General features: G+C 38.5%; 1 protein-coding gene across 2 annotated transcripts in view; it reads right to left on the reverse strand.

Moving 5' to 3' along the window:
* The window catches only part of smg6 (SMG6 nonsense mediated mRNA decay factor), a 529,891-nt gene that overhangs the window by 498,940 nt on the left and 12,855 nt on the right, over window positions 1-18,096 (reverse strand). For both annotated transcript variants that reach the window (XM_039757209.1, XM_039757208.1), the window contains exon 2: window positions 14,803-16,681. In XM_039757209.1, coding sequence (XP_039613143.1) covers window positions 14,803-16,681 — 1,879 coding nt within the window. The remainder of the gene's footprint in view (window positions 1-14,802; window positions 16,682-18,096) is intronic.

The raw sequence follows: 18,096 nt of genomic DNA on the forward strand, positions 1-18,096 counted from the left end.
CAGAAGATCTTGACAAGACTTTTCTTCAGTTTTCTTTGTTTAGTTGGATTACTTTAATCTCTCTGTATTGTTGAAACGGAGATGAAATAACCATTTATTAAAAATGTTACAAAAAACCACATGCTTTCAAAGGGTGTCCTAATGTTTTCACATGACTGTACATATCTACATATATACACACACAGCTATTTCGTATCAGTGCAATACGCTGTTTGTTAAAACGGTTGACTCCCGCTCTTACGTGCAATAACAAATCAAATCATTCAGTTGTCTTTGCTCATATGTCATTTTAGAGCTGGACGCCTGGCATCTTTTTTTGGCCACAAGTTCGTTTATATTTGGTGTGAGGTTCTGTGTTGTGGAGATTCTCAGGATGGATTGCAGGTGCTCATCAGTGAGGCGACTCCTGTGTACTGTTTTGTTAGTCTTTATCACTGAGAAGAGCTTCTCACACAGATATGTGCTACCAAACATGCACAGGGTTCGAGCCGCATGTAGACGGACTTTTTTTGTTCTTTAAAGTCACCAAAGCGCCGTGCAAACTCAGTGCGCAATAACTCTAGCTTCGCAATAACTTGCAGCATCATAAGGTAGACTTGATTAACGCGGTAAGTGTTCGGCAAGGCAGCTGAAGCGCTGCATTATGGGATCTGTAGTTTATTGTGTTACCAGCGCTTCATATACCCGGGCCATTAATAACAATAATACAGTATATAAAATGATCTCGGGGCGGATATAATTACACGCCGGGCCGGATGTGGCCCACGGCCCTTGAGTTTGACACATATGGACTAAATAGAACTTGAAAAGATATATGTTTTCAAATGTGATCGCGCAATTCAGATAGAGTTGACGCCAAGACTACAGCCTGCATGCCTCAATGAGTCATCCTCCCTCGCTCTTACTTTTTACCGCTCATCTAATGAATACACTGAGTATGGCTTTACCAAAACAATCATTGATGGCGAATAAAGTATCCATTATTCGAGTATGTAGATCGGTATATATATATATATATATATATATATATATATATATACCGTATCGCAAGAGAAGTGTGTTAAAAAGGTAGAAAAGAAAAGGGAACATTTTAAAAATAACGTAACATGACTGTCAATATACAGTATTTGTTTTGTGAGTGTTACTGAGTGTTGCTGTCATCAAGGATTTGATTATCATTATTTCTTTCAATCAGGTTCATTATTTGTAGGATGTGTTGTGTTCAAGTTACATTCCGTGTTTGTCAATCGTTGTAAAGATGACAGGTTTCATTCATCGATTCGTTTCTTACTGCATCAATAAACAGCTCGTCTTCTTCTTTATCTGAGACCTGACACACTGCATGCACGGGTTTTTTTTACACTGTCTTCCTTTAGCAGGACATTGACTTTTTCCACCGTGTGCTTTATTTCCGCAGTAGCTGGATTTATGAATATGCTTATCAGACACTTCATATTTTTTGCTGCCTTTTCAATTGTGTAATTCGGTTTTGTTCAGCTCTTTGGAACTGTTGCTTTTATCTGTGCACTGCGTCCAGTTCACGTGAGCCACTCGGTGTACATGCATCGAAGGTTCCCAGCTGTGCTGGTGCCATCTCGTGCTATGTCCATGGCTGTATTTAATGTTACCTTAGTCCTGGCACTTAAAACTTTCTCTCGCAGTTTCGCTGAGTTTGTGTCAAACACCACCCTGACCATCTCATCTTCCTCTCCATAAGCACAGTCCTTCACCCGTGAATATTTACCCGTGGCAGTTTGCTATTGGATTGCCGCTGACGGACGGCCTTATATGGGTGGGGACTAAATTACAAACGCCAGCGGCAGCCTGTCTATGAACTTAATTTAAAGTGTAGGTTTACATCGTGCTTTGTTTCCGAAGTAGCAGAACTCATGAATATGGTTGTATATGTCACTCGCCGCTTCTTATTGTTTCGCTGCCTTCTCAATTATATAATGCATGTTTTCTTAAGTGCTTTTGAGGTCTTCCTGGTTTTCTATGTACTGCGTGATTACGTGGGAGGCGTGATGATGTCACACGAAACTCCGCCCCCACGGCGTTGAAGCTCATCTCCATTACAGTAAATGGAAAAAAACTGCTTCCAGTTATGACCATTACGCATAGAATTTCGATATAAAACCTGCCCAACTTTTGTAAGGAAGCTGTAAAGAATGAACCTGCCAAATTTCAGCCTTCCACCCACACGGGAAGTTGGAGAATTAGTGATGAGTCAGTGAGTGAGTGAGGGCTTTGCCTTTTATTAGTATAGATATACAGTGTATATATATATATATATATAATATATATATATATATATATATATATATATATATATATATATATATATAAATATATATATATATATATATATATATATATATATATATATATATATATACTATCAGAATACCAGCACAAGAGGAGAAGTAGTGTGTTAAAGAAGGTACGAAAAGAAAAGGAAAAATTTGAAAAACAACGTAACTTGATTGTTAATGTAATTGTTTTGTCATTGATATGAGTGTTGTTCTCATATCTATCTATATATCTATATCTATATCTATCTATATATATCTATATATATATATATATATATCTATATCTATATCTATATATCTATATCTATATATCTATATCTATATCTATATCTATATCTATATATCTGTATATCTATATATATCTCTATATCTATATATATATATATATATATCTATATATATATATATATATATATATATATATATATACCAGCTTGGCAGCGAGAAGTAGTGTGTTAAAAAGGAAAGAGAAAGAAAAGGAAACATTTTGAAAATAACGTAACATGATTGTCAATGTAATTGTTTTGTCACTGTTATGAGTGTAAGCTGTGATAGATATATATATATATATATATATAGCAAAATACCAGCGCCAGCGATGTCATGTGTTAAAGAAGTTATGAAAAGAAAAGGAAACATTTTAAAAATAATGTAACATGATTGTCAAAGTAATTGTTTTGTGTATTTGGCGCTCACAAAGTTTTTTCGATCTAGCTGCATCAGAAAATGTACCACAACGCCTGACATGCCTCCTTTTTAGTGTTTTCTCACAGCTTGGATTGCTGCTGTCATATATATATATATATATATATATATATATATATATATATATATATATATACACACACACACACAAACACACATATATATACACATACATATCTTCATATCTATATACATATCTACATATACACATATATGTGTGTGTATATATATATATATATATATATATATATATATATATATATATATATATATATATATATACACATACCTATCTAGGTGTATAGCTTTGGTCACTGAGTGCAAGGGAAAAATAATAAAATATAGTCTATAAGTTATTAAACAGTAAAACATTAACGTTTTAAGAAGTACAGGTACATTGAGCACTACTGGAGTGGTTTCAGGTAAACTACATTTTAAAGACTGTGTAACACAACAGGTAAGTAACTAACAGCAGCTAAAATGTATATGGATCATCTCTCGGTAGTTGATCCCTTTTGAAAGGCGCTACACGACGGCTGTGGTATAGAAATTACATTTTCTATGTGAACGTTCAAATTTGTGCCTGTGGTAATGTGCCTTACCGGCATTTAAAGAAAATTAGTTTTGTGTCCTCTGCAGTGTTAAGAGAGAAAGGCTTTGGTTTGGGATAAAAGGAAAAAGGTGTAAAGAAAGGAAAGTTGCCTTTTTCTTTTATATAGTATAGAGAGATGTGTTAAGCTGACGTTATGATCGCCTTGTGTAGACTGGTGAGACGTCCCCGCCATTAATCGGCTGTGATGGCACTGTCAGTCCTCCACTCGTGTGCGTGTTTTCATAATCCGAGGTGAGGACCTCATAATCGTATACGTGCAAAAGAAAGTGTGAATCGCCTTAATATTATTTTGCCGTGGTGTAGAAAAGGGGTCCCGTGTTTGCACTTGTCTGGGCTATAGCGCAGGGGAGGATGAAAAAAATTAAAAGTGCTCACTTTGACTTAAAGCAGAAGCGCAGTCAGCGTCTCAAAGGCAATATCGCGCGCGCTGGCTGCTCGACTTTTGCTGGGCAGGAGACCACAGTTTTTGCAGACACGTTCATGATATCAAAAGTCTCAGCGCTCTTTGGAGGTCATTCATATATTATATATATAGCAAAATCCCGCGCCTACAGCGGAGAAGTAGTGTGTTAAAGAAGTAATGAAAAGAAAAGGAAACATTTTAATAATAACGTAACATGATTGACATTGTCATGAGTGTTGCTGTCATATATATGCCTGCCTAAATAAGTCACCCTCGCTTTGCTCTTACTTTATTTACCGTTCATTTAATCATGGCTATTGGCGGAAAAATTATAAAATGGAAGGAGGATGGCTTTACCAAAACAATTATTGATGGCGAATCGATTATTCATAAAGCTTGAATTGGTGATGTTTTTCTGTGTTAACCTCATATTTTTTCAGACTTCTTCTCAAACTAAGGTGGTGCGAGGATAAAATGAATCGGGATGCGCTGATCAATGTAATCGGTGTACAGTACCAGGAAATCATGCATTGACAAAAGCTCCCCTTTGCTTGTAATGCAAAGTGTGATTAAATGCATTATTTTTAAGCGTTATGGAGCACATGCATCAAGCTTCTCAGCTGTGCTTGTGCTAAGAAAAGGACAGATTTTAAAAATAACGTAACACGATTGTCAATGTGACCTTTTGTAAGTAGTGTCTGGAGGATTCAGTGTGGAGAAACTCTATAGAGACAGCGTGTGTATTAACTTGTGGATTTTTCTGTGAGTATTTGGTGGCAGTCTGACAAAGTTGCTTTGGAAGACGGCATTAGCCGCGGAGCTCAGCTCAGACCGAAATTAGATGAATGGGAGGGGAGATGATGACGTGACTCCCCCACCCGCCTTAACTGTCAATCCCCACAAACACAGTCTCTGAATTTGCATAAGCACACCCCTTCACCTACAATTTTAACTTAGTTATAAAGTGATCAAAACTCGTTTATATCCTCGTCCTCTCATTAAACTTGTATCCCGCATTACCTGTGGGCATGTGAAACGCCAGCGGTAGCCTGTCTATGAACTTAATTTAAAGTTTAGGTTTACACCTTGCTTTCTTTCCGAGGCAGCAACACTCATGAATATGGTAGTATATGTCACTCGCTTCGCTTCTTATTGTTTTTCGCTGCTTCTCAATTATATAATGCATGTTTTCTTAAGCGCTTTTTGCAGGTCTTCCTGGTTTTCTACGCACTGCGTTGACAATCAGTTCACGTGATTACGTGGGAGGCGTGATGATGTCACACAAAACTCCGCCCTTCCAGCTCAACTCCATTACAGTTAATGGAGAAAAATACCTTCCAGTTATGACCATTAGGCGTAGAATTTCGAAATGAAACCTGCCCAACTTTTGTAAGTAAGCTGTAAGGAATGAGCCTGCCAAATTTCAGCCTTCTACCTACACGGGAAGTTGGAGAATTAGTGATGAGTGAGTGAGTGAGTGAGTGAGTGAGGACTTTGCCTTTTATTAGTATAGATATATATATATATATATATATATATATATATACACACATACATACATATACATACATATATAGAGATATATATAGATTTATATATATGTGTATGTATGTATGTATGTATGTGTATATATATGACAGTAGCACTCCAAGCTGTGAGAAAACAGTAAAAAGGAGGCGTGTCAGACGTCGTGGTACATTTTCTGATGCAGCTACCGAAAACAACTTCGTAGACGCTGCCGCCAAATACACAAAACAATTACTTTGACAATCATGTTACATTATTTTTAAAATGTTTCCTTTTCTTTCTCTTTCCTTCTTTAACACACTACTTCTCCGCTGCCAAGCGCGGGTATTTTGCTATATATACGAGGTGTGGCAGAAAAGTAATGAGACTGGCAACACTGCAAGCGATCTGGCAATGCTGCGCTGTTGTCCTTGATAGAGCACGTGTCAGTACCCTCCCATAGCTCAGTGCGAAGTTTCAACTCCTTCCGTTAACTACGTGATTTTTGTGACTGCTATTAGCGAAGTTGTGTTTTTGGTTGTGCATCACGCAAAATGGAACAGCGGAATTTGGAGCAACGTTGTGCCATTAAACGGCAAGTGTGACGTTTGAAAAGTTAAAACAGGCCTATGGGGAACATTCTTTATCCCGAGCTCATGCTTTTAGCTGGCACAAATCATTTTTGGAAGGCAGAAAACATGTTGAAGATGAACAAAGTTCAGGGAGGACTTCAACTTCGAAAACCAATGAAAACATCGAACGTGTGAACACTCTTGTGAGATCAGACCGTTGTTTAACATTAAGAATGTTGAGTGAACAATTAAATTTGAACAGATTTACCGTTCATCAAATTTTGACTGAACATTTGCACATGCGAAAGGTCTGTGCCAAAATGGTGCCGAAAAACTGCCCTCTCCATAACAGAATTTTTGGCCTCAAAAGGCATTCCTGTGGTTCCCCAGCCCCCTTATTCACCTGACCTCAGTCCGTGTGACATTTTCCTTATTCCTAAACTGAAAAATGTCCTCAAAGGACGTCATTTTGGGACTTTAGAAAACATCCAAAAGAGTGTAATGGACATGCTGAAGACCATACCAGTTGCAGGGCTGTGGAGTCGGTAGATAAATGCTCCGACTCCAACTCCTCAGTTTCTAAATCTTCCGACTCCTCTGTATGTATATACTATGCTAATGTATTTTCTACATCCATTGAAGGAAAGGAAGGCAACATACATGTCATTTCACCACAGAACTACTGGCTAGGAAGCCAACACTCTACTATAATGCCAGATTAAAGACAAACACAATTGATTGTCGGCCGCAGATTGCGGGTGTCCACATGGACGGACAGATCCAGCTTGCCGAAAATCTCGACCACCGTCCCCATCCAAAGTAATGTGATGCCTCTGTCTGCTGCAGTGGCTGTCTCCTCTGTCAGCCAGCCGGAAGTTTAGTGCATTGTGTCACTCACCGGCCAGCTGATCAGCAGAACGAGCCTCTGCTGGAGACAGGAGAGATCTGTGTTCTCGGCTCTTCGCCCCTTCACTAGCGCATAGCGAAGGGGAGCCGACGGAGCTGAGAACACACCAGATGATTTTTCAGGCGTTTGACGCGTGATGACTCGTTGAACGGCCGAAAAATCGGCAGTGCATCTGTAAATATATGGGGGGCTTTAGGCTAGGTTCACAGTTTCCTGTAACAGTGGAACACGACACAATGGAAAGAGGTGCCGCACCTTACCTGTGAATTACATCCCATATAGTGACGCATACAGTCAATGAAAAGCAAGCTTCATGGTTACTTGACATGTTCGTTTTGTGGTAACATTATGCACTGCATGCATTGGGCTTTATTTTTTCAGCAGAGAAGTAGTTCATTATGACTGTTTGTGAATTGGGACATTTCAACTTACTTTTTTAATTCCCATTTAAATTTAGTAGGAGTCGGAGTAGCAAAATACCCGCGCTTCGCAGCGGAGAAGTAGTGTGTTAAAGAAGGAAAGAGAAAGAAAAGGAAACATTTTGAAAATAACGTAACATGATTGTCAATGTAATTGTTTTGTCACTGTTGTGAGTGATGAGTGTTGCTGTCATATATATATATATATACATACATACATATATACAGTTTATATACACACACACACACACACACACACACACACACACACATATATATATAAACATATACATATACAGTGGTGTGAAAAACTATTTGCCCCCTTCCTGATTTCTTATTCTTTTGCATGTTTGTCACACAAAATGTTTCTGATCATCAAACACATTTAACCATTAGTCAAATATAACACAAGTAAACACAAAATTCAGTTTTTAAATGATGGTTTTTATTATTTAGGGAGAAAAAAAAATCCAAACCTACATGGCCCTGTGTGAAAAGTAATTGCCCCTGAACCTAATAACTGGTTGGGCCACCCTTAGCAGCAATAACTGCAATCAAGCTTTGCGATAACTTGCAATGAGTCTTTACAGCTCTGGAGGAATTTTGGCCCACTCATCTTTGCAGAATTGTTGTAATTCAGCTTTATTTGAGGGTTTTCTAGCATGAACCGCCTTTTTAAGGTCATGCCATAGCATCTCAATTGGATTCAGGTCAGGACTTTGACTAGGCCACTCCAAAGTCTTCATTTTGTTTTCTTCAGCCATTCAGAGGTGGATTTGCTGGTGTGTTTTGGGTCATTGCCCTGTTGCAGCACCCAAGATCGCTTCAGCTTGAGTTGATGAACAGATGGCCGGACATTCTCCTTCAGGATTTTTTGGTAGACAGTAGAATTCATGGTTCCATCTCTCACAGCAAGCCTTCCTGGTCCTGAAGCAGCAAAATAACCCCAGACCATCACACTACCAAGACCATATTTTACTGTTGGTATGATCTTTTTCTGAAATGCTGTGATCCTTTTACGCCAGATGTAACGGGACATTTGCCTTCCAAAAAGTTCAACTTTTGTCTCATCAGTCCACAAGGTATTTTCCCAAAAGTCTTGGCAATCATTGAGATGTTTCTTAGCAGAATTGAGACGAGCCCTAATGTTCTTTTTGCTTAACAGTGGTTTGTGTCTTGGAAATCTGCCATGCAGGCCGTTTTTGCCCAGTCTCTTTCTTATGGTGGAGTCGTGAACACTGACCTTAATTGAGGCAAGTGAGGCCTGCAGTTCTTTAGACGTTGTCCTGGGGTTTTTTGTGACCTCTCGGATGAGTCGTCTCTGCGCTCTTGGGGTAAATTTGGTCGGCCGGCCACTCCTGGGAAGGTTCACCACTGTTCCATGTTTTTGCCATTTGTGGATAATGGCTCTCACTGTGGTTCGCTGGAGTCCCAAAGCTTTAGAAATGGCTTTATGACCTTTACCAGACTGATAGATCTCAATTACTTCTGTTCTCATTTGTTCCTGAATTTCTTTGGATCTTGGCATGATGTCTAGCTTTTGAAGTGCTTTTGGTCTACTTCTCTGTGTCAGGCAGCTTCTATTTAAGTAATTTCTTGATTGAAACAGGTGTGGCAGTAATCAAGCCTGGGGGTGGCTACGGAAATTGAACTCAGGTGTGATACACCACAGTTTATTTTTTAACAAGGGGGCAATTACTTTTTCACACAGGGCCATGTAGGTTTGGATTTTTTTATATATATATATAAATATATATATATATATATATACATACATATCTACATATATACATACACACACACACACATATAAACATATATATAATACATATCTACATATACACACACACACACACACACACACACACACACACATACATACATACATACATACATACATACAGTCTTTGGGGTGCGAGCAACTGTTGCTGGGGGTGCCAGAATCCATGAAGGAAGAAAAATGAAAAACATTATTTGTACAAAATCTTTATTTATCCATTCCTAAATAATTAAATGGGCAGGCTATTTCGTATCAGTGCAATACGCTGTTTGTTAAAACGGATGACTCCTACTCTTACGTGCAAGTCTGCGTGGATATTATGAACTATCGTTTCTGTTCAAGTTCTATTTAAATTTTAAATAGAAGGAATTTTTATTTAGTCGACAGAATATTATTCCGGAATAAATCAACTCAAACCTTAAATAACTTATAATATTTTGCTCCCCATAAAAATATATCCTGTCTAAATTATACAAGTTAGAAATAAACGTTAAAAGAACAAACATTCAAATTTCTTTACTCTTATGTAATTTTATATAAAAAATAAACTTAAATTTTAAATATCCCAAAAGATTTTGCTCTCCATAAAAATATATCCTGTCAAAATTATACAAATTCAAATATGAACATGGTGCATAACAAAACCTGGAAATATAAATAAAATTTGTTCTTTTCAGCAATAACAAATCAAATCATTCAGTTGTCTTTGCTCATATGTCATTTTATCAGAGCTGGACGCCTGGCATCTTTTTTTGGCAACAACTTCGGTTCTGTGTTGTGGAGATTCTCAGAATGGACTGCAGGTGCTCATCAGTGAGGCGACTCCTGTGTGCGGTTTTGTTAGTCTTCATGACTGAGAAGAGCTTCTCACACAGATATGTGCTACCAAACATGCACAAGGTTCGAGCCGCATGTAAACGGAGCTGGAGCATTTGTGCAGGAATGGAGTGATTAAACTGTGCGGGCCATGCAGTATCGTACTTTGCCTTCAGTGTGCCATTACACTGCAGCTCAATCACCTCCATCTGAATCTGCACAGGTGCAGTTTCCACATCGATGGCAAATGGGTTGCTAAACAACTCAAAATTCTTTTTTTGTTCTTCAAAGTCACCAAAGCGCCGTGCGAACTCTGTGCGCTCAGTTTATCAGCAAAGTGCGATTTGGGAACACCGTTGTGCCGACTTGGTTCAACATTACTTGGCAACAGGGAAAGTGGGGCAAGTTGCACTGGTGCATTTGTGTCTCCCATAAAAGTAGCTTCACTTGAAATCATTTTGTGATTTTGCACTGGTAAAAACGCCTGCTGAAGTGTCAGATTCTTCTTTAACTCTTCTGCTTTCTGTATCTTGTGCATTGCATTCAGGTCTTTCAGGTTATCTTGATGTTTTGTCTCATAGTGCCGTCTTAGATTAAATTCTGTAATTACAGCCACATTAGCTCCACAAATGAGACACACGGGTTTACCGGCAATGTCAGTAAACATATACTCAGCCTCCCATCGGTTTTTAAAGGCTCTATGTTCAGAATCACCTTTTCTCTTCAGCATCGTGTGGGCTAGCTTCGCAATAACTTGCAGCATCATAAGCTAGACTTGATTAACACGGTAAGTGATCGGCAAGGCAGCTGAAGCACTGCATTATGGGATCTGTAGTTTGTGTTACCAGCGCGTCATCTCCCCGGGCCATTAATAACAATACAGTAGTATATAAAATGATCTCGCTGGGCCGGATTTAATTACACCGGGCCGGATGTGGCCCGTGGGCCTTGAGTTTGACACATTTGGACTAAATAGAACTTGAAAAGATATATTTTTTCGAATGTGATCGCGCAATTCAGATCGAGTGGACGCGCACTACAGTACATCAAGCCCGCGTGCTATTGTGGTTTTGCCTGTGTGCCTCAATAAGTTACCCTCCCGTCGCTCTTACTTTTTTACTGTTCATCTAATGAATACACTGAGTATGGCTTTACCAAAACAATCATTGATGGCGAATAAAGTATCCATTATTCATAAAGCTTCAATTGGTGATCTGTCTTTCTGCTAACCTCATATTTTTTCATACGTCTCAAACCAAGGGGATGCGAGGCTAAAATGAATCGAGAAGCGCGCGTACATACTTAGTGCATCTCCTCTCGGGAATCGAACTTCGGACGTCGGCGCAAGAGGCAAAGCCTCTACTATTGCGCAACGGCGTACGGTTTGTCTATTTGAGCATAGCAGTGTAATTCGGTTTTTGTTCAGCACTCTTTGGAACTGTTGCTTTTTGTCTGCGTACTGCGTCAGTTCACGTGAGCCGCTGAATATGGTTTTATATGTCACTTGCTCGCTTCTAATTGTTTTGCTGCCTTCTTAATTATATAATGCATGTTTTCTTCAGCGCTTTTTGTAGCTCTTCCTGGTTTTCTACGTAATGCGTGATTACGTGAAAGGCGTGATGTCACACAAAACTCCGCCCCCCATGGCTTTCGAGCTCAACTCCATTACAGTAAATGGAGAAAAATAGCTTCTAGTTATGACCATTATGCGTAGAATTTCGAAATGAAACCTGTCCAACTTTTGTAAGGAAGCTGTAAGGAATGAGCCTCCCAAATTTCAGCCTTCTACCTACACGGGAAGTTGGAGAATTAGTGATGAGTCAGTCAGTCAGTGAAGGCTTTGCCTTTTATAAGTATAGATATATAGAGATAGATATATTTATATGTATGTATATGTGTTTGTCTATATATGTAGACATGTATGTATGTATATATATATATATATATATATGCCAGCAACACTCATGACAATGACAAAACAATTACATTGTCAATCATGTTATGTTATTATTAGAATGTTTCCTTTTCTTTTTCATTACTTCTTTAACACACTATTTCTCCGCTGCGAAGCATGGGTATTTTGCTAGTATATATATATATCACAGAAACTGACACTTGAGCCCACCCATCTATATCTTTTGAAAACAGTAAGTTTCCATTGTGTTTTCCTATTCTGTAGTTTGCCCAAAGCTTAAAACTAAGACCACTGCACTTTAGAACCTGTTCACCTAAAAGCAATGCTGCGACCAGCCTGACTTGAACTGCTTTAGGACATAAAGGTAAGAGGCTTTCCTCAAGCGCCCAAGTTAAAGGGTTTGCTACCCTGAAACGTCTTACTTCCATTCTTGAAGGACTTTTTTCTGATACTAAGCTGGAACTTGGCCTCTGAGTATAAATCAGTCCCAATACAATGATCTCCCAGTAAAAGCTTTACATTCCTGAATAGAGTAGTAAAAATAAATAAATAAATAAATAAAATAAAGGAGGACAGCACTGAAAACAAATAATGGGGCTCAAGGTAATAGGAAAACCATTAAAACAGAACTGCAATGATTAATGTTTGCATTATAGCACTGCAGTGTAAGAAACTGCAGGTTAAACTCTTGGAAGTGACTCAAAAAAATGACTTTTTAGGCACTGCACAAGCAGGTTTTCTACTTAAAAGAAACGGAGAGTTAATTTAATCAATTATGGAAAATTATATACATTGTTACATACAGCAAGCATAGAGCATAGAGCACATTTGCTTATACAAGCCTCAAGTGTCAAGTACTGTAATTATGATGTGCAGGTATTTTCATACAGTGGTGTGAAAAACTATTTGCCCCCTTCCTGATTTCTTATTCTTTTGCATATTTGTCACACTAAATGTTTCTGATCATCAAACACATTTAACCATTAGTCAAATATAACACAAGTAAACACAAAATGCAGTTTTTAAATGATGGTTTTTATTATTTAGGGAGAAAAAAAATCCAAACCTACATGGCCCTGTGTGAAAAAGTAATTGCCCCATTGTTAAAAAATAACCTAACTGTGGTGTATCACACCTGAGTTCATTTTCCGTAGCCACCCCCAGGCCTGATTACTGCCACACCTGTTTCAATCAAGAAATCACTTAAATAGGAGCTGCCTTACACAGAGAAGTAGACCAAAAGCACCTCAAAAGCTAGACATCATGCCAAGATCCAAAGAAATTCAGGAACAAATGAGAACAGAAGTAATTGAGATCTATCAGTCTGGTAAAGGTTATAAAGCCATTTGTAAAGCTTTGGGACTCCAGCGAACTACAGTGAGACCCATTATCCACAAATGGCAAAAACATGGAACAGTGGTGAACCTTCCCAGGAGTGGCCGGCCGACCAAAATTACTCCAAGAGCGCAGAGACGACTCATCCGAGAGGTCACAAAAGACCCCAGGACAACGTCTAAAGAACTGCAGGCCTCACTTGCCTCAATTAAGGTCAGTGTTCACGACTCCACCATAAGAAAGAGACTGGGCAAAAACGGCCTGCATGGCAGATTTCCAAGACGCAAACCACTGTTAAGCAAAAAGAACATAAGGACTCGTCTCAATTTTGCTAAGAAACATCTCAATGATTGCCAAGACTTTTGGGAAAATACCTTGTGGACTGATGAGACAAAAGTTGAACTTTTAAGAAGGCAAATGTCCCGTTACATCTGGCGTAAAAGGAACACAGCATTTCAGAAAAAGAACATCATACCAACAGTAAAATATGGTGGTCGTAGTGTGATGGTCTGGGGTTGTTTTGCTGCTTCAGGACCTGGAAGGCTTGCTGTGATAGATGGAACCATGAATTCTACTGTCTACCAAAAAATCCTGAAGGAGAATGTCCGCCATCTGTTCGTCAACTAAAGCTGAAGTGATCTTGGGTGCTGCAACAGGACAATGACCCAAAACACACTAGCAAATCCACCTCTGAATGGCTGAAGAAAAACAAAATGAAGACTTTGGAGTGGCCTAGTCAAAGTCCTGACCTGAATCCAATTGAGATGCTATGGCATGACCTTAAAAAGGCGGTTCATGCTAGAAAACCCTCAAATAAAGCTGAATTACAACAATTCTGCAAAGAAGAGCGGGCCAAAATTCCTCCAGAGCGCTGTAAAAGACTCATTGCAAGTTATCGCAAACGCTTGATTGCAGTTATTGCTGCTAAGGGTGGCCCAACCAGTTATTAGGTTCAGGGGCAATTACTTTTCACACAGGGCCATGTAGGTTTGGATTTTTTTTTCTCACTAAATAATAAAAACCATCATTTAAAAACTGCATTTTGTGTTTACTTCTGTTATATTTCACTAATGGTTAAATGTGTTTGATGATCAGAAACATTTTGTGTGACAAACATGCAAAAGAATAAGAAATCAGGAAGGGGGCAAATAGTTTTTCACACCACTGTATGTAACTTAAGTTATATATATTTTAATATATAAAATACAATAGACTCAAACAGCTATAAATCCTACAACTCTGATGGAATAGACAGAAGCATTTTCCTTGTGAGCAAACATTTTTTTAAAACAGTAAGAATGAATCAAGTCATTTAATACATTATACTATATTAAAAATGTCTAATACTTGCATTCATCTTACTATTCAGTAGCAACACCACTTATCTTTAAGTCTGATAACAAATTTCTGTAAAACCTATCCCTAGTTTTGTCACATTTTTATTTGAGAAAATAAACTATTCCAGTCCTATAGTTCTCCAAATGTAAAAAGAAAAAATCAAAATTTAAGAAAGACTCACCTGATCTGCGACATTCTTTCCAGTCCTTCTGTACTGAGGCAGTCACGGGATAGTAGATTACTAAGCTGCACTTCTTGGTTATCAGCTATTCTCAACAATTTACTGAGTTCTTGCTGTTGTAGACCACGAGCCTGAACCTCTGCCTCCTCAGGGGAGACAGGGGTTGAGAGATAGCCTTGCTGGAGTGAAAGATGAAGGTACCCAGGATAATAGCTTGGAGGAGTGGAGGGGTACAAGCCATTAGCTCCAGGTACTCCATAAGGTAAATAATGGTATGGGTAACGGGGAACACCTGGCTGATAATAATAAGGGTTATCAGAGTTTTGAAATTTGTAGTTGCCAGAAGTAACAGCACTCAGAGTTTGTTGAGTGGTGGAGAAATTTTGAAACGCATCGCCGTGTTGACTAGGAGGGCTTCCAGTTGTTTCATCATCTGTATCAAGAAAGTGCAGTTGCTGTTGTTGTGAATGTACAGCCTGCTGTTGCTGTAAACTATAGCAATGGCCCACCTGCGATAAGGCTGGCTTCTCGTCAGGATTATTTGGATCCCACAATCTTCTAGTAGCTCCACCTCTTCCTCGTTCCCTAGACCCCCTAGTTCCAATGAGACGTGAACCTGGATTGACAGATACAGTGAGGTCCGTGCGAACAGGAAGCACCAGTATTCCTCCCCCTTTTCCTTTAGAACTGAGACTTTTTTTCAGCAGACAACTGGAGTTTACTGAATGCAAGCCACTTCCCCGCTCTAAAGCTGTTTTCATGACACCACTCTCTTTATCATCATTATTTTTTCTTCTCATTCTGTTGTTAGAGTGTCTTTCTAGGCTGTAGTCTTTTTGCTCTCTCCCTACAAATTCTTCAAGTGAATCAGTGGAGGAAACACTAGCCTTCTCTCTGTAACCTCTGGACTTTTCTTGGTCTCTACTGGGAAAAACGTCTGAATAACTTTGTGTGTGCTGCTTTTTCCTCTTTTCACCTGTAGCAGTACTGCCAGAGCCATTAGCTAATCCATCAAAGCTGGTACCACTACTATCTGAGCTAGTACTGCATGTTCGATTGTGGTTGCGACGCTTATCTGACCTAGAATAGCGCTTGGATGAGGCATTGGTCTTTACTGGAAAGTGTTGATAGTCTTCATTTTTGTTAGGATGTGTTACTTCATCAGATTCAAACATCCACCCACTTTCTTTCTGTATTTCTGATCCTTTATCATCCTTTTCACTTTTCTTTCGGCCAACATCCTTCATCTCATCTTTTGGAATTATAGTATGCCTCCTGTTCTCATTCTTATTTTGTCTTTTTTCCTCGCAGCTCTCAACTAAATGCTTTCCATGTTTTCCCTTTCTCAAAATCAATTGATTATCCTCAGAAATGCTCAAAGTCTGTGCTTCTTTCACTAAAGTCCTGACTGACTCACATTTCTTAGATCCCTTCACATTGTTTTTGGAATCTGGAACCTTAATGGGTGATGGTTCTTGGAGTATCATGTTTTCAGTTTTAATCTCTTTCTCAATTACAGCATGCTCATTAACTTTTACATCTTCACTTGCAGTCACTAACTTACTAGTAGAATTTGTTTGCTGGAGTCTACGCCCACTTGGCTGGTATATTTGACGATCCGGTTTGCGGTTTCTACGAGTTTGCTTTTGATATGCCAAGTCAATTTCTAAAACAGAAGTACTGGAATTTTCTATCACAGGTGTATTACCAACAGACTCTTGCTCTTTATTCAAGTCCTCCATATGAATAGCATCACCTTCACTACTTCCAGATGTTTCTCGCCGCTGCCTCAGACGGGACAACCCTGGCTGATACAGTTGTAAGTCTGGACGCTTCCGGTCTTGCCGAAGACGCCTTTCTGCACAACTCTTTGCAGTGTCTGTTATGAGCAGGAAGGAAACAAAAGATCAAATTCAGTACAATAAAAAAGAAAATGGAGTACAACACATACAGAAGCATAGTTAATCAACAGACATGAAAATATTTCAAATAACCACAAAATATGCAAAATAAAAAGAAAGTAAATCAATTAGGCAGCTACTTTGTACATGCTTATCTTATGAATTGCAAGTTATTAGAAAAGGGAAGTTTATAACCGCAGCATTAAATGCAAAAAAAACAGGATTGCTTTAGTTAAAAAAAATATTAGGTTGTTGTAGAATAAAAATATAGCAGTGTGTATCTAAGAAAGATAAAGTGGAAGCCGCAGTTGACAATCTTATTTGTAAGAGGTACTTTATGATAACGCAACACCTTTCACATCTGAAATTAAGAGATTGAAACAATACTTTGTTCCTAGTCATGTGGGTTACAAAAAAGGTTCCATGATAGATAGATCATCATTTATCAATAAAAAGGGGAAAAGAAATGTATATATACACCTCCAGTCAGAAGTTTTGAACCATCTCAGTTTTATAGAAATGTACACAGTTCAAAGTCAATGTTTAATGAAATCAAGGCATAGCACAAATAAACAATTGTGAATAAAAAAACAAATCAAGAAATCATTAAGCATACAAAATTTCATTCAAATTTTCAATTCAAAGTAGGCACCTTTTGCTGTTATATTGGCCATACTGTGGTAACCCTTTTGATGCAGAATGCCAGTCTCTCTGTGTAAATGACCAACTCTGCCTCCAGCAAAAGGAAAAAAAAAATAAAATAAAATAAAAAAGTACCCTGCATGATGAACTGAAGATTACACATTTTGATTAATCAGTTCATAAGACTTTCTTTCAGTCTACAGTAGTCCATTGCCGGTATTTCAAGGCCCTATTTTGTCCTTTGAGTGCCTTTCTTACTGCCGCTCACCCTGCCAAACCTTGCTTTTTTTCGACCACTATTAAACTGTGCTTGAAGCTGTTGTGCTATGAGGCACCTATCACACAAACTGATGATCCTCAGAAACTTGTCTGACTGGGTTGTGACTTTGGGTCTGTCAGATGTCTTCCTAACAGAGTTTCTTCCAGTTTCTAATTGCCCTTAGACTGTATAGGACACCGAGCACACTGACACTTTATTTTTTTTTTTTTTGTTGCAATTTCTCTAAATGAAAGGCCTACACTTTCAAGGGTAATAATGCTCCATCTCATTTCTTTTGTTAATTACCACTTTCGTGCCATTATCACTGGAATTTACAACTTTCTACAGTGTAATATTGTCCAAATAATACTACACAGGGCGTAGTAACAGTCCAACTCTGCTTTAAGACAGAAAGAGGGTATTTAAGTAATCAACAGAAGTTGGTACACCTGTGCAAATTGTTTGCTTCAACTTGTAAGGCTTAATTTAAAT

Source organism: Polypterus senegalus, chromosome 6, assembly GCF_016835505.1.
Source record: "Polypterus senegalus isolate Bchr_013 chromosome 6, ASM1683550v1, whole genome shotgun sequence".
In the NCBI taxonomy this organism is placed as follows: domain Eukaryota; kingdom Metazoa; phylum Chordata; class Cladistia; order Polypteriformes; family Polypteridae; genus Polypterus; species Polypterus senegalus.